General features: G+C 50.5%; 9 protein-coding genes across 9 annotated transcripts; 7 read left to right on the forward strand and 2 right to left on the reverse strand.

Moving 5' to 3' along the window:
- Positions 1 to 131: 131 nt before the first annotated feature.
- On the forward strand, positions 132 to 1,808 carry PtrM4_143450 (uncharacterized protein; the record flags this gene model as incomplete). Its single annotated transcript, XM_066109660.1, has 1 exon — positions 132 to 1,808. The coding sequence occupies one exon, from the start codon at positions 132 to 134 to the stop codon at positions 1,806 to 1,808; it is 1,677 nt and encodes a 558-aa protein (XP_065960582.1).
- Positions 1,809 to 2,251: 443 nt separating this feature from the next.
- PtrM4_143460 (TolA, Membrane protein involved in colicin uptake) lies at positions 2,252 to 4,057 on the forward strand (the record flags this gene model as incomplete). The annotated part of the gene is made up of 1 exon (XM_066109661.1): positions 2,252 to 4,057. The coding sequence occupies one exon, from the start codon at positions 2,252 to 2,254 to the stop codon at positions 4,055 to 4,057; it is 1,806 nt and encodes a 601-aa protein (XP_065960583.1).
- A 611-nt stretch (positions 4,058 to 4,668) lies between these two features.
- Positions 4,669 to 6,183, forward strand: PtrM4_143470 (uncharacterized protein; the record flags this gene model as incomplete). The annotated part of the gene is made up of 1 exon (XM_066109662.1): positions 4,669 to 6,183. The coding sequence occupies one exon, from the start codon at positions 4,669 to 4,671 to the stop codon at positions 6,181 to 6,183; it is 1,515 nt and encodes a 504-aa protein (XP_065960584.1).
- A 233-nt stretch (positions 6,184 to 6,416) lies between these two features.
- On the forward strand, positions 6,417 to 7,348 carry PtrM4_143480 (HTH-Tnp-Tc5 domain containing protein; the record flags this gene model as incomplete). Its single annotated transcript, XM_066109663.1, has 2 exons — positions 6,417 to 6,434; positions 6,590 to 7,348. The coding sequence occupies 2 exons, from the start codon at positions 6,417 to 6,419 to the stop codon at positions 7,346 to 7,348; spliced, it is 777 nt and encodes a 258-aa protein (XP_065960585.1).
- Positions 7,349 to 10,074: 2,726 nt separating this feature from the next.
- PtrM4_143490 (uncharacterized protein) lies at positions 10,075 to 10,713 on the reverse strand (the record flags this gene model as incomplete). The annotated part of the gene is made up of 1 exon (XM_066109664.1): positions 10,075 to 10,713. The coding sequence occupies one exon, from the start codon at positions 10,711 to 10,713 to the stop codon at positions 10,075 to 10,077; it is 639 nt and encodes a 212-aa protein (XP_065960586.1).
- A 1,235-nt stretch (positions 10,714 to 11,948) lies between these two features.
- Positions 11,949 to 14,297, forward strand: PtrM4_143500 (uncharacterized protein; the record flags this gene model as incomplete). Its single annotated transcript, XM_066109665.1, has 1 exon — positions 11,949 to 14,297. One exon carries the CDS (start codon positions 11,949 to 11,951, stop codon positions 14,295 to 14,297), a length of 2,349 nt encoding a protein of 782 aa, XP_065960587.1.
- Positions 14,298 to 14,431: 134 nt separating this feature from the next.
- Positions 14,432 to 15,151, forward strand: PtrM4_143510 (Asp-protease-2 multi-domain protein; the record flags this gene model as incomplete). Its single annotated transcript, XM_066109666.1, has 1 exon — positions 14,432 to 15,151. The coding sequence occupies one exon, from the start codon at positions 14,432 to 14,434 to the stop codon at positions 15,149 to 15,151; it is 720 nt and encodes a 239-aa protein (XP_065960588.1).
- Positions 15,152 to 15,192: 41 nt separating this feature from the next.
- PtrM4_143520 (uncharacterized protein) lies at positions 15,193 to 18,678 on the forward strand (the record flags this gene model as incomplete). The annotated part of the gene is made up of 1 exon (XM_066109667.1): positions 15,193 to 18,678. The coding sequence occupies one exon, from the start codon at positions 15,193 to 15,195 to the stop codon at positions 18,676 to 18,678; it is 3,486 nt and encodes a 1,161-aa protein (XP_065960589.1).
- Positions 18,679 to 21,269: 2,591 nt separating this feature from the next.
- On the reverse strand, positions 21,270 to 22,856 carry PtrM4_143530 (HTH-Tnp-Tc5 multi-domain protein; the record flags this gene model as incomplete). The annotated part of the gene is made up of 2 exons (XM_066109668.1): positions 21,270 to 21,559; positions 21,764 to 22,856. The coding sequence occupies 2 exons, from the start codon at positions 22,854 to 22,856 to the stop codon at positions 21,270 to 21,272; spliced, it is 1,383 nt and encodes a 460-aa protein (XP_065960590.1).
- Between the last annotated feature and the right edge of the window lie 1,242 nt (positions 22,857 to 24,098).

A 24,098-nucleotide genomic window follows, 5' to 3' on the forward strand; every position in this document is an offset into this window, starting at 1 on the left:
TACAAAGCTTCAACCTATCCTATATCGACGACCTATCTCTATCGACATCCTCAACATCTCTAAAGAAAAACGTCAAAATACTAGAACAGCAAGTCCGCCTACTATCTCACCGAGGGAAAAACTTAGCGATTATGTTCGATATAGCTAAGACAGAGCTCATTCACTTTACCGCCAAGAAAGAGAGAAAAGAGAGAAGCCTACAGCTTCCAGACAACACCATTGTAGAACCGAAAGACACAATCAAATGGCTAGGCATCCACATAGACAATAGACTGTCTTTCAAGGAACATATTGCTACACGCGTAAGCCAAGCAACAAAAGCATTTCACAGGCTAGGGAGACTGGCCAACATCGAAAGAGGACTCTCCCCAAAAGCAGTACGACAACTATACCTAGCCTGCGTCACAAGCGTTGCAGACTACGGATCACAAATATACTGGAAGAACCAAAGCTACGCCACTAGCCTCCTACAATCACTGCACAACCTAGCGTGTAGGAAGATAATTGGAGTGTTTAGAACGTCACCATCCCTACCAACAAGCATTGAATCCGGACTTACGTCACCTGCAATTAGACTCAACACCAACAACCGAAAGTATGCGTCTAGAGCACACCAGCTATCCAGCAACCACCCAATCCAGAAAGCAATTACAAGGATCACAAATACAGACAAAGCTAGCTACAAAAAGCCAAACCAGCATAGACAACTATATACTATTGTTAAGTCAATCCCAGAGAGAGACAACAATAGCGTAGAAAAGATAATCCCATATAGGTTCAGACCGTGGGAAAGTCTTAACTACAAGGTTACTGTATCAAAAAAGAGCAAAGAGGAAGAGGCAATTGCACACGCGGATTATATCCTATCAAGGAGCGGAGATAACTTCACCGCAATCTACTCAGATGCCTCACAACACGACAAGGGAATAGGGATCGGCGTAGGTGTAGTAGCGTACAGCTCCACCCACGAAGAAACCTTTTCTCAAAAGACAAACATTGGATGCTCCCAACTAGTCTACAACGGTGAACTAGAGGGGATAGCACAGGCATTTGAACACGCGGCTATAGTGGCACAAGAAGGCCAAGAGATCTACGTATACGCAGACAACCAAGCAGCAATTCACAGGCTTAACAACCTATCGGACAACCCGGGACAACAGTGGCTACTAAGATGCATCAGAGCCGCAAAGAGAATAACGACAAAGAAAGCATCTACCCACCTGCAGTGGGCCCCAGGACATAACGACGTCAAAGGCAACGAAAAAGCCGACACGCTAGCAAAGGAAGCAGCTAAAGAGAGACCAACAACATCGACCATAGCGAGCCTAGCCTACTTAGGCACAGAAATCAACAAAATACAAAAAACAGAACAACTGATGGAGTACAAGAGGTATACCGACAGGCCCACCAAAAACAGAAGCTCCTACTCAAGGATCTTCAAGCTCAACACACATACAACAATCAAAGTCCCGAAGGGAACACCAAGAGAAATCTCGAGCGCGTTCTACTCACTCAAGCTAGGACATGGATACTTCAACTCCTACCTTAAGAGATTCAACAAGAGAGACTGCAATCTATGTATATGCTACAAACCACAAACACCACAGCATCTACTTCTAGATTGCAAACAGTACAAAGCACATCGGAATACACTCAAAGAAGCAATACCACACAGACCCATCACCCTCCCACTTCTCCTCCAAACAAAGACAGGCATCAAAGCTACTCTAGCCTTTATTGCAAGTACTGGGATTGGCACGAGAAAATGGCACCTTGGGCAAACCACCGAACAGACAGACACTGTATAAAACTACAAAAACAATATTTCCTTATCCAAAAGAGCCCGCTGCTACATCTCTTTCTATTCACCACACTGCTCTTTAGCACCCGCGCCAATGGAAGACTAGCTCTGAAATTGGAGTACGCAAAACACCACCCAAATTGTACAAGACCCATAGAAACTCCACAACGACCATCATACATAGAACGGCTTAGCCAAAGTCCTACATAGTCACCGACTGATACAGGACTCTAATGGAAATATCTGTGCGTACGATGAGCCAGTTCGCTACCGTGCCCGTGCGCGACACGAGCCAGTTCGCGAGTCGAGCCATCTGAACATCATAACATTGAAAACAGCCCATTTCCACGACGCGATAACTCTACAACCATAGACCCAATTCAAGAAGCAATTAGATATATTGAATCGCGTGAAGCTGGAGATAATTTCTCGTACCGCCAAGTTGCAAAAATGTTCAAAGTCGATCGAACGACGTTGTCGCGAAGACACCGCGGTGTTCAACGATCAAATGCAGCCTACAACGAACAGAAGCTCCTACTCAGCCCACAACAAGAGGATGAACTTGTAAAATACACAGAAAGATGCACAAGGCGAGGCTTGCCACCTACACGAGAGATGATACAAAATTTCGCCGGGACAGTAGTGAAGTGGGAGGTTTCTGAAAGCTGGGTTACGCGGTTTCTCCATCGCCACACCGACGACCTCACCATTAAATGGAGTGCCGGGATCGATCGCAACCGGCACCAGGCTGACTCTGAAGAAAGATACAAGCTCTACTTTGACATGTTGCACTCGAAGATGCGAGAGCACAACGTCGAGGCGCGCAATACGTACAATATGGATGAGAAGGGCTTCTTTGTTGGCATCACATCACGCTCAAAGCGCGTCTTTTCGAAGGCAGTATGGGCTTCAAAAGAGCGTACAGCGGCGGTTCAAGATGGCAACAGGGAATGGATAACGCTGCTGGCTTGCGTATGCGCTTCTGGGGATGCACTGCCGCCCGCTCTCATCTACCAGGGCACCTCAGGGCTTCAATCAGGCTGGGTCGACGCCGTAGAGGTCGGTAAACACGAGGTTTTCTTCTCAAATTCAGGCTCAGGATGGAGCAACAATGATATAGGATTGGCCTGGCTTGAACAGGTGTTCCAGCGCTGTACGAAGCAGAAAGCGGGCCGCAGCTACAGGCTTCTCATCCTTGACGGCCATGGCAGCCATGTAACGACTGATTTCATAGATTTTTGCGACGGCAATCGCATTCTCCTCGCTATCTTCCCCCCGCACGCTACCCACAGCCTCCAGCCGCTTGATGTGGTCCTCTTCGCGCCGCTCTCGAAGTACTACTCTCAAGAACTCGACCGCCACCTTCAGCGCTCGCAAGCGCTATTGCGAGTCACAAAACGCGACTTCTTTAGCTTCTTTTGGCCTGCCTGGGGCTCTACAATGACGCAGGATAACATTTTGAAGAGTTTTCAAGCTACAGGCGTGTGGCCGATGGATGCGGAAGTTATACTCAAACGCTTCTACAACACCAACTCAGAGCAAGATGAGGCTTCAAGACTTGGGCAGCACGGCGACGGCGATAGCTGGAGAGAGCTGCGAAAAGTTTTTGACGCCGCAGTCGATAATAAGGCCAGGCTTGAAGCCCGGCGGCTTGAGGCTTCACTACACTCTCTACAGGTGCAAAACGAGCTCCTCCACTATGAAAACGACGGCCTACTGCAAGCGGCGAAGGGCCAAAAGAAGCACAAGACAAAGAGCAAGACTATGGATCTTCAACGGCGCAAAGAGTACCACGGTGGCGCTGTTTTCTGGTCTCCAAGGAAGCTCCGCGAAGCCCGCGCCCGCGAGGCGACGAAACGACATGAAGCCGAACGCGAACAACTCCAAAAAACTCACGATAGAGAGCTGAAAGCGGCGGCAAAGTTATACCAAAAGCGGCAGGCGGCGGCAGCAAAGGTGGCTCAACAACATGCCGCTGAGGAGCGCAAAATGGCAAAAAAAGCGAAGGCTGAGGAACTTGCCGCCGCGAGGGCGCTCAAAAAGCTGCAACGCGACGCTGCAACCGCACAAAAATCTCACGATACAAGCAATACACCTAAGCGAAAAGCCTCACACAAAGCCGGCAATAATACAGCAAAGCGTCGTCGTGTTAGTAGGCGTGGAAATGGTGCTGTTCCTGCACCTGCGACGCCGCCCGCACCACCCAAAAAGACGACGCGCGGTCGGCAAATCAAGACGCCAACGAGATTCAATTAAATAGAAAGTATCGCATACATCTATAGATCAATACTCCAAAAAATCTCGCGATAATCGCTTTTGTAGGTGGCTCTACAGCCTCATCTTTACAATCTCAATATACATGGTTGGGTGGCTCGACTCGCGAACTGGCTCGTGTCGCGCACGGGCACGGTACCGTGCCGGACGGTCATGTGCCTCGGACGGCTACATGCCCGATCCGCCCCACCAAAACCACCACCACCACCAACTTTGCCACGCCGCGATCACCGCAAATGGAGCCTATCGACGCTGCGCTTACAGCTATACAAGCTTTAGAGCCTGGAGAAAAACTGATATATACTTAAATTGCGAAAAAGTACGGCGTTGAGCCTACGACGCTTAGGCGGCGGCACCAAGGTCTAACCACCTCGCGCGCGGCCTACTATGAAAATCCGCGCGCTCTCCACCCACAACAGGAATTAGAGCTTATACAGTACATCGATCGAATTAGTAAGCAAGGCTTGCCACCTAGTAGAGATACAGTACGCAGGTTTGCTTCACAGCTTGCCCAGAAAGAGCTTGGATACCACTGGGTTGATCGCTTTGTTCAACGCTATCCCAATCTTCTCAAATCAAAACTGGTCACCGCCATGGATCGCAAACGCCACAGAGCGGATTCAGAACTGAAATATAAGCTCTACTTTGAGCTTCTACGCGATAAACTCAGCCAATACCAAGTTGAGCCGCGCCATATCTACAATATGGATGAGAAGGGCTTCATGATTGGAGTCGAATCTCGCTCAAAGAGGATCTTCTCCAGGGCTTCTCTAGAGGGCGGTATCAGAAGATCTTTGATCCAAGATGGCAACCAAGATTGGATAACTCTCATCGCTTGTATCTGCGCTGATGGATCTCACCTTGAGCCAAGCCTCATCTATCAGGGTCAATCTAGATCGATCCAGGACTCGTGGTTGCAAGGCTTTGATCCAGATATTCATCGAGCCCGAATCGCCTCATCCCCCTCCGGCTGGTTGAACAACGATATTGGGCTTGAATGGCTCAAACAGGTGTTTGATCCTGCCACCAAAGCAAAAGCTCGATCGTCTTACCGACTATTGTTTGTAGATGGGCATCAGTCTCACCTCACGATGGATTTCCTGGACTATTGTGACCAGAACAAGATCTTGTTAGCGATCTACCCACCTCACGCGACCCATACTTTGCAGCCTCTTGACGTTGGCCTATTTAAGCCTCTATCGACCGCGTACTCCAATGAGCTATCGAGCTTCGTGAATCAATGCCGTGGGCTGCTATCTATCACTAAAAGCCACTTCTTCCCGCTGTTTTGGAGAGCTTGGAAGACCTCATTCAAGGAATCTACAATCCTCCGGGCGTTTGAAGCCACAGGCCTATCGCCATTCAATCCAGAGATAATACTCCAGAAGTTCCGAACTACAGTCCGTGAGAGCGATAGCGAGTCCTCTAACTTTAGTGCGTCTGATTGGAGAAAGATCAGGCAGCTAGTAGATCGTGCGGTCAACCATAAAGAGAGCAGGAAGATCTCGCAGCTTAATCAAACTATCCTTAAGCTATCCACCCGATCATCGCTTGTTGAGCAAAAGAATAAGAAGTTGCGAGAAGCCTTAATTGAGGAGAGGCAGCGCAAGCAGCGATCTCGGCATAGACCACTCGAGCAATCCGAAGGGTACTATGGTGGAGCGGTTTTCTGGTCCCCGCGGAAGGTGAGAGAAGCTCGTAGCGTCCAGGAGCAGAAAGATCGTGATACTGAGCAGCTACAACAACAAAAAGCTGCCGCGATCCAGGCTCGGGAGGATTCAAAGCTAATCAAAGCGCGCGAGATCGATGCGAGGCGTCGGGCGCGAGCGGAGGCGAAGCTACTGAGGGAGAAGAAGAGAACGGATGAAGCCGCCGAGCGAGCAGCTCGTCAAGCAGCCCGCAAAGCAGCAAAACGACTTCAACAAACTATCAAAACTTCCCAGAAGAGTAAGAAGAAGAGCCTTCAAGCTCGTACAAAACCAAAACCAAAAAAATCTATCGTTTGTGATCGTGGTGGTGGTGCGCAGCCATCTACTCACCCAACGAGCCCACCACCGATTCGATCGCGACGTGGGCGCGACATCAAGTTGCCAGCCAAACATAAGTAGATGGAATATCGCAATACTATTTCTAGATCGCAATGCCAAAATATCTCACAATAACAGCTATTTAGTGCGGCTCTACAGCCCCATCTTTGTGGTGGTTTTGGTGGGGCGGATCGGGCATGTAGCCGTCCGAGGCACATGACCGTCCGGCACGGTAGTTTGCGTCCACCCCTAGTTTGCGCCCACCCAGCTCAACACGCGATAACACAACAACGCCGCATTCAATATAGATCCTCATGAAGAGGTTTTACAAGGTGCTATCCGCGATCTTGAATCCGGTGTTTTTACGAGCCAGAGAGCAGCTGCTAGGGCTTGGGACGTTCCTCGCAGCTCACTCCGGCGCCGGCTGCAGGGCAGCGTTCCACACGCGATAGCTCATCAACAGCAGCAGCGACTAACACCAGAACAGGAGGCCTTCATAGTTGACTGGATCATCGAGGAGGATACGCGTTCTTTACCTCCATCTCATGCGCGCGTACGAGAAATGGCGACTCGAATACTACGACTTGGTGGCGACCACGAGCCCCTCGGTCAGCGATGGATTTCATCCTTCCTTGCGCGTCAACCTCGAGTTGCAAGTATTGTTGGACGATCGATTGACACCCTAAGAGCTGAGGCTGCGAGCCCTGCTCAGATTCTCGCATTCCTAGAGCTCTTCTACAGGACTCGAATAGAGCTGAATATCAGGGTAGAGGATATATGGAATATGAACGAGACTGGCATCGCACTAGGAGTATGTACCAACTCTCAGGTGGTCGCACGAGCTGGCAAGCGTAAAGCTTACGTCAAAACTCCAGGCGATCACGAGTGGGTATCGATACTTGAGACAATCTCAGCTACTGGGCAGAAACTCAGGTGCATAGTGATATTCAAGGGACAGAGCCTACAGACAACGTGGTTCCCGTCTAGCTCAGTTCCAGACTGGTTATATACCACCTCTAAGAATGGATGGACCTCGCATGAGATAGGAATTGAGTGGCTAAGGTGCATATTCATCCCAGACACTCAGCCTCATGGAGATCAATGGAGGATACTGATACTTGATGGACATGGGTCTCACGTCGATATTGAGTTCATGCTACTCTGCCGTCAGCATAGGATATGGACTATATACCTTCCTCCTCACGCCTCTCATCTCCTACAGCCTCTCATCTCCTACAGCCTCTAGACCTAGCTCCTTTTAGCGTACTCAAGTCAGAGTATAGAGCTAGGATTGGAGCTCTATCTGCTCGTGATGACGCAGCTCCTATAAAGAAGGAGCGCTTTATATCCTCCTGTCATCAAGCTCGAGAGTAAGGCCTCTCTGAGCGCGTTATTCGAGCTGGTCGGAGGGCTACAGGCCTCTGCCCATACAACCCTTCTATTGTCCTCAACTCCTCTTAGGTTTATGCTCGTCCTATTACTCCTCCATCGCCTGCGCAGCCTCAAACTCTTGTAGATCAATCCTTCTTAACTCCAAAGAGGGCTCAAGATCTATATAAAGCTCAGCAGCAGCTTCTACAGTTAGGATCTCTCTCTCGGAGCACACGCCAAGTGCTTGGCAAAGCAGGGAAGGCTATATCTCTATCAACTGCTCTCACAGCTCAACTACAGGCTGAGAATCAACACTTGAAATATCAACTAGAGCAACTTCAGAGTAGGCAGACGAGAAAGAGGGTCAGGATTAATCAGAATGAACGCTTTAGCAATGCTGAGAGTATCAAAGCTGCAATAGACAGAGCAGCAGCTCAAGTTGCGCAGTCATCAACAAAAGAGACAGAGAAAGCTGCAAAGACTGCAGCAGCTCAAGCTGAAGCTCTTACTCTAGCATCCATATGTACACAGTTTCAAATATAAGCGCTGTTGTTGAGTTATCGCGTGTTGAGCTGGGTGGGCGCATTCGCGCACGGTGGGCGCAAACTAGGGGTGGACGCAAACTAGGCCCCCGAGTTTATTGCGTTCAATTAGAGCAAGTAGGGTCACCTGACGCGACGTGTCACACTTTCGCAGCCCCACTGGGTCGCAAGATTTGACGGCCCCTCCACGGAGACTCATTGCAGTCCAAGAGTTCATCTTCGCAACACTGACTAGGTAGGTCACAAAACAGCTTCTGAGTGGCTTCGACACGTTTCGGAGAAACGTCCGCAGTAATATATAAATTTCCGATGCAGCACTACAGGTGTCTGAGCTCCAGAGTTGTCAACAATCAAGCCAATCTGCAATCAAGCCAAATGTGGCCCCTGCTCGCTAGCCTTGTCGATCAGGCACGGGCCTATGAAAGAGACGTGCCACCCCTATATTTAGGTATAGCTGTACCTGTATATTCTAGGCCGCTAGTAAGCAGGGGCCACATTTGGCTTGATTGCAGATTGGCTTGATTGTTGACAACTCTGCTGAGCTCAGCGCAAGTCGGCCCGATGTAGGATCGAGGCGGGTATCTTAGGCAGAGCTATGGTGCGGGCTGATGACGGGCCAACACTCGTAGCCGAACACATGCTCCTTGTGCCCACTTTCTCACTCAGCAGCCAAAAACAGCCAGTATCAGCGTCGGGTGATAGGACATGTGTATACCGCCATGTTGAGATATTGCGTTGTTAGGTGCGTTACTCGCTTGTACGCGTCACTCACACATACTGTGGTATCAGGCATAAGTTTTGTACAGTGGGGCAAACAGGGGCTGATTTCAACTAGTACAAGTTGAGATGGTCTATTCAGTATTTGGTATAGCCGCCCTGGGCAGCCAATACAGCCTCACACCTCTCTCTCATACTATTTACTATTATTATTAACCTGTTTTATCAGTGAGCGCCCCACGAACACCAGCGAGGCGTACGCGCAGCGACGTAGCTCAGCACCACAACACAAATTTTGTACTCTTGCAACAGTATAGTATTATTCAGAAGCGTCACTATTATTTATATCCTCAATTTCTACCTTGCAGGTGCGAGAGTTGTGCCCAATCTCACCGCAACGGCCGCAGCGTCGCCCTGCGCGCACCCTCTTCGCCGGCTCCTCACCCTCCTCACGTCTGCCACCCTCCCTTTCAGCAATTAAGTCTAATACCTCGCCGACTGTTAGTGTCTCCTCTGCCCGTACGTAGCGTCTCTTGCGACTTTTACGCTTTGTTGCTGCTTCAGTAGCAGTATTAAGGCGCACTATCTCTGCGCGCATCAACACCATCTCATGAGCCATCTGCTGCGCGCCTTTTGTCAGCTGCCGCACCTGCTCATCAAGTGAACTTGCTGGAGACCCTCGATGGATTTTCACCCTGTTTTGAACCAGCGTTGATTGCGCCTCCATTTCTTTGGCGTTGCGTGGTGTTTTCGCCTCCCAAGCGGCGTCGACTTGCTGTGGTGGAGTTTGCGTACGCAGCTGCACATCCAGCTTCGATAACACAGCCTGTGGATCATGTGGAGACAATCCAGCGCCTCGAAACCCTGCGCAAGCATTCTCTCTTGTAAACGCCTTCTCAAAAGCTACTTCAAAGGCTGGTAAGAAGGTCTGTTTGCTGATGTGGTTGATGCGATCGCGTGCCAAGGCTGAGATCTGATCACCGTACGCGCGCTTCAATGGCGAGAAACAGGCGACGTCAAGCGGCTGCAGGAGGTGCGACGAGTGTGGAGGCATACAGAGGGCAATAATCTTCTTCTCCTTGCAGCGATCCTGGAAATCTATCGAGCAATGGCTCTCGTGGCCGTCGATAATCAGCAGCCTATACGCTCCTACAGGCCTCGCATGCGTATCAAAGTGATCAAGCCAGGCGAGCGCTAGATTGTTGTTCGTCCAGCCTGTTGGGCTTACTTGAATAACCCAGTTGCGTGGGAGGTCCTCAGTAAACCAGTTAGAGATAAGAACCTTGCCGGCAAAGATGAGGAAGGGTGGGATAACACGCCCTGTTGCGCTGACGCCCTGTATTTACGTAGTCCACTCGCGATCACCAGGCTGAAGCTTCTTCGCTTTCCCAGGTTTCTCTATGCCTGTCACAACAAGTTGTGAAGATATCTTGCCCATCAGGAAGCCAGACTCGTCAAAGTTGTACATGTCGTCGTCCACAATACCGTACTTCGCCTTCATGTTCTGAACCAGCGTGAACCAGGGCTCGATGATCGCTGGGTCTTCACAGAGAGCTCGCTGGTGATCGTATGGACGAGTCCAGCGCGTGCGCAGCTCAGGTGTACGCTTAATAAACCTGTCAACCCAGCATTTACCAACAGGCTCACCGCCGCGGTCGCGCAGCAGTCTATCAGCCATATCTTGTACGTGTAGCTTTGAGGGCGGTACTCCACGTAGGTTCTCGTCAAGTATACGCTGCAGAATCACTTCCTCTTCTAGCTTCGTCAGGCGCTTTGATCTGGGCTCGCAGTCGCGTCTAGAGGGCTTCCCGTCGCGTCGTCGTTGTATCGTCCTACGAGGAACGCTGTAGACTGCCTCAGCACGTCGCAGGCTCGTAATCTGGTCGCATTTAATGTCAGAGAGGGCAAGCTGCACGCCAGCTTCAGTATAGGGCTTGTGAGGTTGTGGTTGTTGAGACATTACGTGTTGAGTGTCGCGCATGCGCTTCGCTGGTGTTCGTGGGGCGCTCACTGAGGTGGGGCGCTCACTGATAAAACAGGTTATTATTATTATATATCCATTAGAGTCCTGTATCAGTCGGTGACTATGTAGGACTTTGGCTAAGCCGTTCTATATAAGTTGGTCGATGTGGAGTTTCTTTAGGTTTTGTACAATTTAGGTGACAGTTTGCGTACTCCAATTTCAGAGCTAGTCTTCTATTGGCGCATGTGCTAAAGAGCAGTGTGATAGAATAGAAAGAGATGTAGCAGCGAGCTCTTTTGTAAGGAAATAAAGTGTTGAGTGTAGGCGTCTATATATAGGGATCTATTACCACAAAATAATAGATCTATATAGCTAGTGCCTGGTCGGTGTTTTGCTCGTAGAGCAGTTCGGTATATCGAGTCGGTTTAGGGCGTTCGGTAGGTAGAGTGGTTGTTGTAGTCCTCTATATATAGGGATCTATTACCACAGAATAATAGATCTATATAGCTAGTGCCTGGTCGATGTTTTGCTCGTAGAGCGGTTCGGTATTGTGATGGATCAAACCTACGATCCCTCACGCGATCACGTGCCATACAATCACGTGCCACGCTGGCAGTTGGCCCGTGCGAGGAATAATAAAGTTCCCCTCGTACTTGTATATAGATCTGTACACACAATCTCACTTATTAGAGGCATCCTAACTATTGCAGTGTACTAGTGCCTTTACACTATTGTGTGTCAACCCCTACATACCTAGGATACTTCGCATCAGGCTCAGTTATCAGAAACACCGTCCGCGCCGAGCGCCGCCGCCGATTGAGCAACTGCGACTTGCTACATCGGGCAGAACAAGACGTTCTGCGACGGGTTAGGTCTTGACGACGAGGATCGCAAAGTATTGCGCTAGAAGCCCACGGGTGGAGACACCAGGCTCAACAAGCAAGTATTGCTCGTGAGGGTTGTCACCAACGCTGGTAGAGGACAGGTCCACCTACATCAACGGACAAGTAGGCAGAGGGCAAGGCATCGAGCTTCGAGAAGCGCGACCCTACGGTAAGCCCTGCGCAACACACGAAAAGACCAGAGACACCAGGCTCAACAGGCAAGTATTGCTCGTGGGGGTTGTCACCAACGCTGGTAAAGGACAGGTCCACCTACATCAACGGACAAGTAGGCAGAAGGCAAGGCATCGAGCTTCGAGAAGCGCGACCCTACGGTCAGCCCTGCGCAACACACACGAAAAGATCATCGCGATGGCAAACCCGGCCAATACCCAGAATACCCAAGGTACCTCAGCCACCGGTGCCACCTTCGGGCAAGCTTCCCAGGATCCTACTCAATCACAGATGGGCCCGCCTCTCGTACCAGTACGAGCTTGCCTCTCCAACCGCCGAGAGAGCATGCTTCTGGCAGCCCATCCGTCATCCCAGCCATCAGTATCAGCTAGCGGCGACCTAGAGCCCATGACTGCTACACGCGAGATTGTCGGCATCGAAATCAACGACGTCCTGCTCGAATACCTCAAAGATTCTAACTACGTTTACCTCCGTTATACCGTTGACACCGAGTGGTTCGAATTACAAGAGGATCCCGAACCTGACGAGCACAGCAATGCCTTTTACTCCCTTAGCACAGGCCGAATCCGCACTGATGGCAACATCACCCACAACATCAACGACTTCACTGTCACTAACTCTAGTAACCTCCAGAAGAACGTGAAGGATCGTCCCGACTTCTGGTGGCGATTTATTGTCTCTACGCTAGTCTCCCTACGCAACTGCACTGACGCCATCAATAGGCATCTGCAGACTGTGGACCGCAATGAAGGAGAGACTCAAGCTCTACGAGACCGACTAGCGAATGTTGAAGCAGCCCTTGATGAAACTTCGAACAGTAAACAACTACAAGTTGGCATGGTTAGCAGCAACCTGTACAAGGAGAAGCTGACAGAGATCCGACGCCTCACCTCGGACATCGGAAAGCTCAAAGCTGCGTCAGAACAACTCCCCAACGTTCGCGATGACCCCGCCTTCAAAGCCCTCGCCGCTGAGCGCGACCTTGCCGCCACCGAACGCAATGAACTCAAGCAGAAGGTTGAGGACCTATCCCGCCGAGCCGATGAACCGGAGAGCGGTCCTAACTACGCAGAGTTGGCACAGAAGCTCAAGGAGGAGTCTGACAGCGCCGACTGGTGGGCAGACCAAGCTAAGGCCAACGCTGAGCTCTGCGACAAGTTCAAAGGACAAGCTGATCGCTATTCTATCGAGCTTAACCAGTATGATGTCAAGTACTCTAACATGGAGGCGAACAAGAACGAAGCTCTCGCCCTTAAGGATAAGGCTTACGATGAGCTCAACCTCCAGCTCACCGAGGCTAGACGTGAGACAAAAACGGTCACCGACCGACTGCTGCAACATGAACCCAACTATCAGCCGTACACCCTCTGGCGGCGCGAGCGATCTTACGACCCAGTACGGCCTGTACAATCAAGCGTTTTGCTACAGCGACCTGTAGATGGTACCGCTGACCAACTCTCACAAGATCCTCGCCGAGCTGGGTACACCCCATGGGATAACCGTACTCCCGTGCGCGACGCCTCGCTACCTCCTCCATCATCGAACCCATACGCCCCCGCTCCTACAGTACCGCGACCGCCGCCCGTCGCGCCCTCTACCGCCGGTGGAGGATTCTCTTACAAACTCCCAGAACTTGAGACGTTCAAGGGCAAGGTCGACGACGACTACGAGCGGTGGCGCGAGATGGCAGTGGCCAAGTGTCGCACATACCCAGAGGACTGGCAAGCGGTTGACTACCTCAAGTTCCGCATTCAAGGCGAAGCTTACGAGCACATCCGAGATGTCAAAGCTCGCCATTTCCTAGATTTCCTAGAGACTCTCGACAGCCAGTATCTCACCTATGATCGGGAAGCTGACGCCGAAACCCTCATCGCCGACGGCTCGCTCCACTACAAGTCTGGACAGAAGTTCATGGAGTGGAAGTCTAAGTTCACCTCTTGCATGCGAATCCTCAAACACAAGAACGCGACCCAGATCCGATACGCTCGCGAGTTCATGCGACCCGGGTTAGCTATCGCGACCACTGCCGGATCTCACAAGGATGAGACCATCCAGTCCTTCTTGCTGCGAGCGCAACACATCGACCAGGGACATCAACAGATTGACGCTGGCCGAAAATTAACTCCCGTTACGAAGACCGCTGGTGCTAGCCGTACCCAAAAGTTGGTCACCTTTCGGACACCCGACACTCCAGGTCACAACAACGCCGCCAGCACGCATACGTACAAGAAGATGGCCTTCGAGCGGTCAGAGAAAGACAAGAAGCGTCTAGCTGACTTGAAGCTCTGCTTCAAATGTGGCAAGGATGACCATCAGATGAGGCACGAGACTGCCCCCTGCCGCGGCAAGCCCTTCACTCCTTCTCACCAAATCCCCGCACTGGCTTCTTTGTACATCAATGCTCTCGACGCTTCCAACGAAGAGGAGCGAGACGAGGATACTGAGGAGCCGCTGGACGACAACGACTTAGTGGATGACGATGGCTTCTACGTCAACGACGAGGAACTACTTGAGCATTTAAATTAGGGGCTCCCGCGCAGAGCCGCGTGCGGGAGCTCAATTGGCGTAACGCAAAAAGACACCAGCGCCGTGTTCGAAACCAGCATCGCCGTTTCGAGATCGCTGCAGCCTTGCTGCTCGCCCCTGACGAAACGCCAACTATGACGGAGGTCCACTTCGTGTCCTCCGCCTCCATCGGAGGCAAGCCTTCTAAAGACTTCAGCCGACAACTCGAGTTTCCCGGCTCCGCTCTCACGCGACCTGATTGTTGGCAACCGATTTCTACCCTTATCGACACGGGAGCCAGCGCATGCTTCGTCAATCAGTCATGGGTTAACCAACACCGCCTAGATACTATGCCTGTGGCCAAACCCATTCGATTGTCACTAGCCAACGGCGGAGAAGTGGACAAGCTTACCCAGGCCGTTGATCTGCCCGTCCGACACGGAAGCCATACGCACAACGTCCTATGCTACGTCACCAATATCGGCAAGTACGACGTTATCCTAGGCATGAATTGGATGGACTATCACCAGCCTGCCCTCCACTTTGGCGACCAGCGATCACTCACCTTCGCTAAGGCAGGGTGCAAACTTAACTGCCTCCACGAAGGACTCCCAGAGACGGTTTACGAAAACGGAGTTTGTCACAGTCACGTACAACTAGTCAAGGGAGACTACCAGACAGGCGACACCACTACTAAGACGAACAAGGATGGTAAGGTGACGACTGAGGAGACTATGGCTGATATCTACCTCATCTCCGCTGCCGCTGCAACCGCACTCGCAGCCAAACATCCTGACCAGGTCATATGGTTGGAACCCCGCCATTGGGCCAAGCTTGCGAAGCCCCCGATGAAGACCGAGAAGGCATCGGCGTAGCCGCAGTCTCGCAAACTGACTTTGAGAAGTACATGCACAAGATGGAGCAACCTTACATGACTAGAGACCAGATTGGCCAGCTGGTACCTGAGTGGGTGTTGGACGAACTACCTGATCTGTTCAACCCTCATCTGGCTCATCAACTCCCCGAACGAAGACCAGGAGTCGACCACCCCATCGACCTGCTTCCTGACACTACGCCCCCTAAGCCCCATGTCTACGGACTCACTCGTACCGAGACTGAGGCTGTTAAGAAGTATATCGATGACATGCTGCAAAAGGGCTTAATCAAGGCCAGTAACTCCCCGTTTGCGTCACCTGTCTTGATCGTCAAGAAACCTGGAGGAGGTCTCCGCATATGTGTCGACTACCGAGCACTCAACAACGTCACTAAGAAGAATCGAAATGCGCCACCAGCCATCAAAGAAACTCTAGCGCGCATGGCCAAAGTTCAGATTATGTCTCTCGTCGATGTTGTAGCCGCTTTCAACACCGTTCGGATTAAAGAAGGTGACGAAGAGAAAACCGCCTTCCTCACCCGGTACGGACTCTATGAGTATATGGTCATGCCCTTTGGACTGTGCAATGCACCAGGGACGTTCCAAAACTTCATCAACGAAACGCTGCGCGAATACTTGGACGTTATATGTACCGCCTACCTAGACGACATACTTATATATAGCGACAACGAGAAAGACCACCGTTCGCATGTCCTAAAGGTTCTCCGCAAGATTCAAGGCGCAGGACTATCGTTGGATCCCACGAAGTGCAAGTTCGAAACCAAGCGAGTCAAGTACTTAGGCTTGATCCTCACCACCGACGGCATCGAAATGGATCCGGAGAAGGTCTCCACTGTCCTCGATTGGCAACTGCCGAGATCAGTGAAGGACATGCAGTCTTTCCTCGGCTTCTGCAACTTCTATCGCCGGTTTATTAAAGGGTTCTCATATATCGCTAAGCCACTCACGGAACTCACCAAGGAGGGTAGTCAACGACATTTCCCTCTCCAAGCTAATGGACAAGCTGCGAAAGCCTTTGAACAGCTAAAGCTTGCGTTTAAAACAGCGGGCGTACTGTCCCACTTTGACCCAGATTTGGAAACGTGGCTCGAGACTGACGCGTCGGACTTCGTTACCGCAGCTATCCTCTCGCAGATGCACAAAGGTGTTCTACGACCTGTAGCGTTCTTATCACATAAGATGACACCTGCCGAGTGCAACTACGAGATCTATGACAAGGAGCTCCTCGCGATTGTTCGAGCATTCGAGGAGTGGAGGTTTGAACTGTCAGGTACTGATGATCCCATCTTGGTATTGTCAGACCACCAGGCCCTCCAGACGTTCATGACAACCAAACGCCTCAACCGACGGCAAGCTCGATGGGCTGAGTTCCTAGCTGAGTTCAATTTTAGAGTCAAATACCGTCCTGGTAAACAAGGAACTAAGCCCGACGCACTCACTCGCCGACCGGGCGATCTTCCAGCTAACGCCGAGGATGAGCGACGTCAACACCAGGTACAAGTGATCCTCAAGCCTGACCAGGTGGATCCTGAGTGTCGAGTTGCCACCTTTAGCTTCCACTTCGACGGTGGCTCCCGACACGCTGTATATCTGGCCAACGCCCTCGGTGACGAGCTCCGGACGTCCCCAGTCTCCTTGGCCATGATGATGTACCAAGACAGTGAAACGGACGACTTTAGCGACGAATACCTCTTCGCTCTCGGAGACACAGCGGAGGTCGATGACACGTCCGCTGCACCGCTTACGGAGCCGGACACGTCGCTGGACGAAGCCAATATCCTCCAGACCGTTCGACAAGCTTACCCGGATGACGACATCGTTCAAGTTATCCTCAAAGCCAAAGCTGATGGCCAGCGCCGCATCCCGTACCACCTAATTCACGGTCCAAACAGGATACGCTTAGAGCTTGGTGATTGCTCAATACACGACGGAGTCTTCTATGTCAAGAAGAAGGTCTACATCCCCGAATCAGGCACCCTGCGCACCCGGATCATCGAACGCGTACACCGATCCTATTGCGGTGGCCATAGCGGCAAACACGGTAGCTACGACATGTTAAACCGCTGGTACTACTGGCCGAAGATGATAAATGATGTAGCACAGTACGTCAAGAACTGTTTGGCCTGTCGGAGATCGAAATCTTACCGCGATGGGAAACACGGGCTCCTACATCCACTCCCGATACCTGAGCGATATTGGAGTAGCATCAGCATGGACTATATCACGCACCTGCCTCCTTGCACCGATAACGGCCGCACATATACCAACGTCTTAGTGATTGTTGATCGGCTTAGCAAGAAGAAGAAGTTTATACCTGTGGTGGACCTAAAGGTTGATACCCTTGTGAAAGCCTTCGTCGAGTACGTGTGGCGTGAGGAGGGATATCCCGACAGCATCGTCAGCGACCGTGGAGCCCAGTTCCTCTCCCATTTCTGGACACGTCTTTGTCAACGACTGGGTACCAAGCCAAAGTTGTCAACGGGCTATCACCCAGAAACCGATGGGCAGACGGAGAACGCCAACGCTTGGCTAAAACAATACCTCCGGTCATATATTAACTACGAGCAAGACAACTGGGCTCTCTTTCTTCCTATGGCAGAGTTCGAAGCTAACAACGCCATCAACGCTAGTACTGGGACTACCGCTTTCCGCCTCACTAAGGGCTATGACCCGAAGTCTGGTCTTGAACCACCTAAGGTGAACACTGGTCTCACTGCCCCAGCTCGCAGAGATCAAGACAACGCCAACAAGTTTGCAGAAAAGCTAGACGCGCTACGCAAAGCCCTTCGGCTCGAACTACAATGGTCACAAGCTAAACAGGCGGAATACGCAAACGACGCCCGGCTCCCAGCGCCTGAGTTTAAGGTCGGCGATCAAGTTATGTTGGACGCCCGTAACTTCCGTACTACACGTCCTAGTCTATCACTTGACTTCAAGAACCGCGGTCCCTTCACTGTCACACGCGTCATTGACAATATGGCTTACGAACTACTCCTGCCTCCAGAGATGGGCAAGCTCCACAACGTCTTCCACCCGTGGTTACTACACTTACACGAGGAGGCTCCGCTGCCTGGTCAACTGCGCGATTCCGCACCAGCTGAGTTCGCCGATCCCGACGAGGAAGATGGTACAAGCTATGAAGTGGAAGCCGTCCTAGACTCCCGCGTCAACAAGAGACTTAAAGACCCCTACTCTCGCAGCGGTCTTCTCCAATACTTAGTGCGATGGACCAACTACCCCGCCGGCACCGACAACCCATCTTGGGAACCATACATGAACCTGGTGGACTCCGCAGACATTGTCCAACAGTACCATGAGTCCCGCCCTAAAGCTCCAGGACCACATCGAAAGTTTGCGACGCTCGCAGGCAAACAGGATTTACTTATGATTACAGTGATCGCATCCTCTAACAATCCTAAGCCTCCACCAGGAGCCCCGACGATACAGCAGACGGAGGAGACTATTGGCCCGCGTAGCTTTCGCAATACCGGCAACATTGCTGTTTAGGCTTACAGAAGCTTTTGCAAAGCAAGCTAGACAACTCTTTTTAATTACTTTAAGCGACGGAACCTGCTTTTTTTTGAAGGGGGGGTAGTGTGATGGATCAAACCTACGATCCCTCACGCGATCACGTGCCATACAATCACGTGCCACGCTGGCAGTTGGCCCGTGCGAGGAATAATAAAGTTCCCCTCGTACTTGTATATAGATCTGTACACACAATCTCACTTATTAGAGGCATCCTAACTATTGCAGTGTACTAGTGCCTTTACAGGTATAGGGGGTCGGTATATCGGGCTGGTTTAGGGCGTTCGGGTATAGATAGCAACTAGATATATAGATCTATTACTTTGCAAGTAATAGATCTATATACCTAAGAAAGAGCCGTTGCTCTGTCGGTTTCGTAGAGGGTGCCTTCAATCGAACATCTAAAATCAGTTGGCGCACAGACCACTTGCAGAGATTTCTCTCAACTGAGACCAGATCACAACTCTGTCAAAGTTGCAGTAGCCAGCGCGCCCGCCACAACGCCTGCAGGTAGAAACAGGCGTTGGAAACTGATTTTAGGAAGGCATTTCAATAGATTTGAGATGAAAAAAGGATGATATATATACTATTTACTATGGAAGCAAAAATGGCACCTAGGGCAACCACCAGAAATACAGACAGTCACTGTATAACACTATCTTAGAGAGAGCTACTCTATAAAACTAATAAAACTGTATTTCTTACTATAAGAGCCCGCTGCTATGTAAAGGCACTAGTACACTGCAATAGTTAGGATGCCTCTAATAAGTGAGATTGTGTGTACAGATCTATATACAAGTACGAGGGGAACTTTATTATTCCTCGCACGGGCCAACTGCCAGCGTGGCACGTGATTGTATGGCACGTGATCGCGTGAGGGATCGTAGGTTTGATCCATCACAGCTACATCTCTTTCTATCTACCACACTGCTCTTTAGCACTAGCGCCTACTCCAGATCTACTCTAGAATAGGAGCACGCAAAACATCCTCCAAACTGTTGTCAGATATTCACTCTCATCTGGAATACTGATGAAATAGGTAATAATGGTGATGATATTGATTATTGATTGTGTCTTTGTTCTGTCTACGGTTGTGGGCACACCTAGGGGGTGCCAAGCCTTCCTGTGATCCGATTGGCTCTCACAGATGCCGGGTCACGCTAGTCTAACCCAGCGTCTGTACGCTCTCATCTTCAACAGTGCTATTATCTGACAACTGTACTACCCCAAAGAAACTACTCATAGAAACACCTATATAGAACGGCCTAGGCCAAAGTCTTGCATAGTCTCTGACTGAAAAGGACTCTAAATGGAATAATAATAATAATAATAATAATAATACTATGGAAGCAAGATATTCTGGTGTAATAGAGTCCCAGGCTTCTTTTACTATAAGGCGAAGCTGGGGATAAGTCCTCTCACGCCCATGCTCCAGGTCTGGGTAGTGTATCTCAATGTAGTCCTTCATCTTGTTCCACACTCCCTCAATAGGGTTGAGATCTGGAGAGAAAGGTGGCCAAGATAGCGTCCTCACCTCTCTTAATAGAAGCTCACAGGCAGTCTCTTTTGAGGCATGAGATGAGGCGTTATCCTGCATGAATACTAGCCCTGGGTACGTCCTTATCCACCCATGGACCAGAGCAACAATCCTTTCACAATATCTTTCTGTGTTGATTGACCCCCATTCCTTCTCCCAAAAGAGACAAGGCCCCTTTCTACTCCCATTAAAGCAGCCCAGAACATCCAACCTCTCTTTCTAGGCAGCCTCTCTACTATACAGGTCTCATCCAGACTCTCACTAGCTAGCCGAGTAACACGTCTCTTCCTGTGCCGCCCTCCACACACCCAGCTTTCATCGCTCCAGAGTATTGTATTCCATTGCTCGACTGTCCAGTAGATATGGGCCTCTGCAAAAGCCACTCTCTTGGCCCGGTTTGCTAGTGAAAGTGGTGGTTTCTGGAGAGCAACTCTCCTCCTGTACCCAGCTGAGCGTAGGGCATGGCGAATAACGTACTCTCCAACATGCCACTGCTCAAAATAGCGGGCAAGCTCAAAGAATGTCATTTGTCTTGTTTTTTTGGACGTCCTTATAAAGCTAATAAGCTCCTGTACTTGCTCTGGGGAGAGTACTGGGGGTCTACCTGACCTCTTTTTTGGGGTAAGAGGGACAGTGAGAACGTAGCCCACCTGCCTCCGGGTAAAGCCCAGGTGCTCAGCGATCCATGTCTGTGTATGGCCGGCCTGGTGGAGTGTGTGTACCATGAGCCTCTGGTCTCTGGTCAGGTGCTTTCTGTGCTTTGGGGTACTTGGCTCATCCATATTGCCTGTGAGTAGAGAGAAAAGCCCCCCAAAACAGAGCGGTGAGGCAAAAAGTGGCTTGCAGATCACTAAGAAAGAAGAGGTTTGGTGTCATCCGAACTGGCGCCGAACTAGTGCTCCACTGTACAAAACTTATGCCTGATACCACAGTAGGTAAGCTAGCTGACCGGGATGTTGATCACCCGGGGATGTTGATCACTCACAAATCCCAGCACTCCCACACAAAACACGTGTTTATTCTCTCAACGTAGTTACAATTGCCACTCTGTACACATAGACTGAAGCGTTTGAGCTGCTGTTTCAGCTGCTGTTCTTTCTGCAGCCTTTTCCTCAGCATTAACATCGCGCTGTGCCTGAAGAAGCTGTGAGGCCTGTACGGCAACCATGATTGTATCTACATCTGCAAAGCGTTGATTTGGGTCAACACGAACCTTCTTTCGTGGCTGTTGAGGCTTAAGAGCCTCAAGTTGACTATAGAGTCTTCTGTTCTCTGTTTCTAACTGTGCTGCGCGTATATTTGCTGTAGCAAGTGCCTTGCCAACTTTCTCGATAAATTAATAAGTCTTTCGCCCAAGACTTTCGTCCTTGTGAAGCTGCCGCTGCGCTACAAAAACCTCACGAGGTCCGTGAGGGGTAGAGAGATAACTCTGAGTAGATTGAGGTTGATCCTGACGCGGTAGAGTAATAGGCTGTTAAGTTACTTGAGATGAATTGACTACCCGGTCAATATTGAATGGGCAGATACCTGCAGTAGCCCATCCTTCCCGGATAACTCTCTTAGTAATTGCGCGCTCTCTTGCGTGATAATAAGCTGTAATAAAGCGCTCTTTCTTCACTGGTGCGGCGTCGTCAAGGTACGAGAGAGCCTGAATTTGCTGGCGGTAAAATCTCTTTACAACCGAGAAAACCGAGAGATCCAGAGGCTGTAAGATATGAGAAGCGTGCGCAGGTAGAAACAGAAGATAGACTTTATTCTTTTTACAAGTCCATAGAAAATCCAGACTTATATGGCTACCGTGGCCATCGAGAATTAGCATCCTCCAACGATCTTCTAGTAGAGCTGTCTCGGGTAGAAACACCCGCTCCAACCACTCAACTCCTATCGCATTCGATGTCCAGCCATTCTCCGACGCTGTGTAAAGCCACTCAGGAATTATTGCTGGAAACCAAGTGCTTTGTAGGCTCTTCCCTTTGAAAATGACCGAACAGCGAAGTTTCTTGCCCGTAGCCGACACGCACTCGATTACCGACGCCCACTCGCGGTTCTCTGGAGACTGATGGTAAGCCTTCTTCTTCTGACTAGATGCGAGTACTCTAGTGTTGGCACATACACCTAAGGCCTTCCCAGTCTCATCCATATTCCATATATCCTCAGCTCTTATACCCAGCCTCGTACGAGTCCTCTCAAAGAGCTCAAGGAACGCGCTTATCTGTACTGGTGTCGCTCCCTCAGCTCGAGCAGCTTCAATCTTTCGGCCTACAACAGATGCGACGCGTGGGTTGCGCTTGAGGAAGGCAGCCATCCAATGCTTGCCTACGGGTCTGTGGTCCCCATTCATCCGGAGGATTCGGTTCGCCATTTCTCGTGCGCGTGCGTGGGAGGGAGGAAAAGCTCGTGCATCTTCTTCGAGTATCCATTGTACGAGGAAGTCCTCCTGCTCTGGAGTCAATCGCTGCTGGTATACGTGGCTGGCTTGGTTGCTTTGTCTGCCGCGTATGCGCGTTGAGATTGTGGATTGCGGGATGTTGTACGCCTTTGCAGCCGCCCTCTGACTTAGGAAAACACCAGCATCGATATCGCTGATAGCTGCTTGTATAGCTGCTTCACGGTCGCCCATTTTGATTGAGTATGTAGAGAGACAACACGTGTTTTGTGTGGGAGTGCTGGGATTTGTGAGTGATCAACATCCCCGGGTGATCAACATCCCGGTCAGCTAGCTTATGCAAAACCCCTGTATGTCTATCAACGAGCCTCTCAGACCCACAGCCTCGGACAATCGGCGTTTCTAGTCGCTGCGGGGCATTGGATGGACATGTCAGCTACAGGTTCCCGTATGTATATCGTTGAGGTTCCGCCTTTCTCCACGTCTGCATATCCAAAAGTGCTCTTGTCGACCAAATGAGTGGTTTTCGTCCTAAGTTGACTCGACGGAGAGGCGCATGTAAAGAGTGCCGTCAAAAGAAGGTTCGATGTAAGTTTGTTCACTATTGACCCAGGTATGCGCTAAGGGACACAGGCGATGGAGCGAATCCGTGTAACCACTGCCAAGTACACAATAACCTTTGTTCTATTCCGAGACTCGCCACTAACACCATAGCAGCGGAGCGAATCTTTATGTGAATACAATCTGCATCGCTCAGGACGTCGTCTACAAGAGGAGAACATACGGGGCCCTGGCAAGCACGTCTCTACAACGACACAGCCGTATGCGACAAGTGGCAACACGATGCCTGATTCGTCAAACCCAGATCATTCTTCTGAGGTTGTTGTTGGTCAGGACACTCAGAGCTCAGCAAATCCTTTAAACACGCCATTTAGCGAGGTGTATTTCTCGCAGCTGGTGTCCGACAGCGCGCACTCGTATCTGGATTTGGATTTCCCAGATGAAATGACGCCAGGTACCAACCAAGTCCGAATCATAGGTACATATCAAGGCCCCTTCTTTCCACTTTTCATTTCTGTGGAGGCGTATCTATAACTCTTTTAGTTGAGGTAGTTGTTCTTACTCCAACAGAACGAATAGTTGACCAGAGAATAGAGCCATGTCAGCAAATAACTAGTTCCCAGAACGAGATACCGCACTATGTCTCTAGAAACGACACACTCATGCTAGACTGGCTCAAATTAGGCTGCGACCAAATCCCACATCAGCATAGCACTGCTCAGCTCTGTGACTTGCCAGGAACTGAAGCAGACAGTGGCGGCGCTGGGTGTACTCTTACATTCTTCTCGGAACGAATAGTAGCCGATAAAGCAGAGGTAAACGATCTGTTCCTCTTCCTTGACCGTTCAGCTCTAATCTTTAACGCTACAAAGGCAAAGCCGTTCTCAACCCAAAAAACGTACAGAATTACTGCTC

This window comes from Pyrenophora tritici-repentis, chromosome 8, assembly GCF_003171515.1.
Source record: "Pyrenophora tritici-repentis strain M4 chromosome 8, whole genome shotgun sequence".
Lineage (NCBI taxonomy): Eukaryota > Fungi > Ascomycota > Dothideomycetes > Pleosporales > Pleosporaceae > Pyrenophora > Pyrenophora tritici-repentis.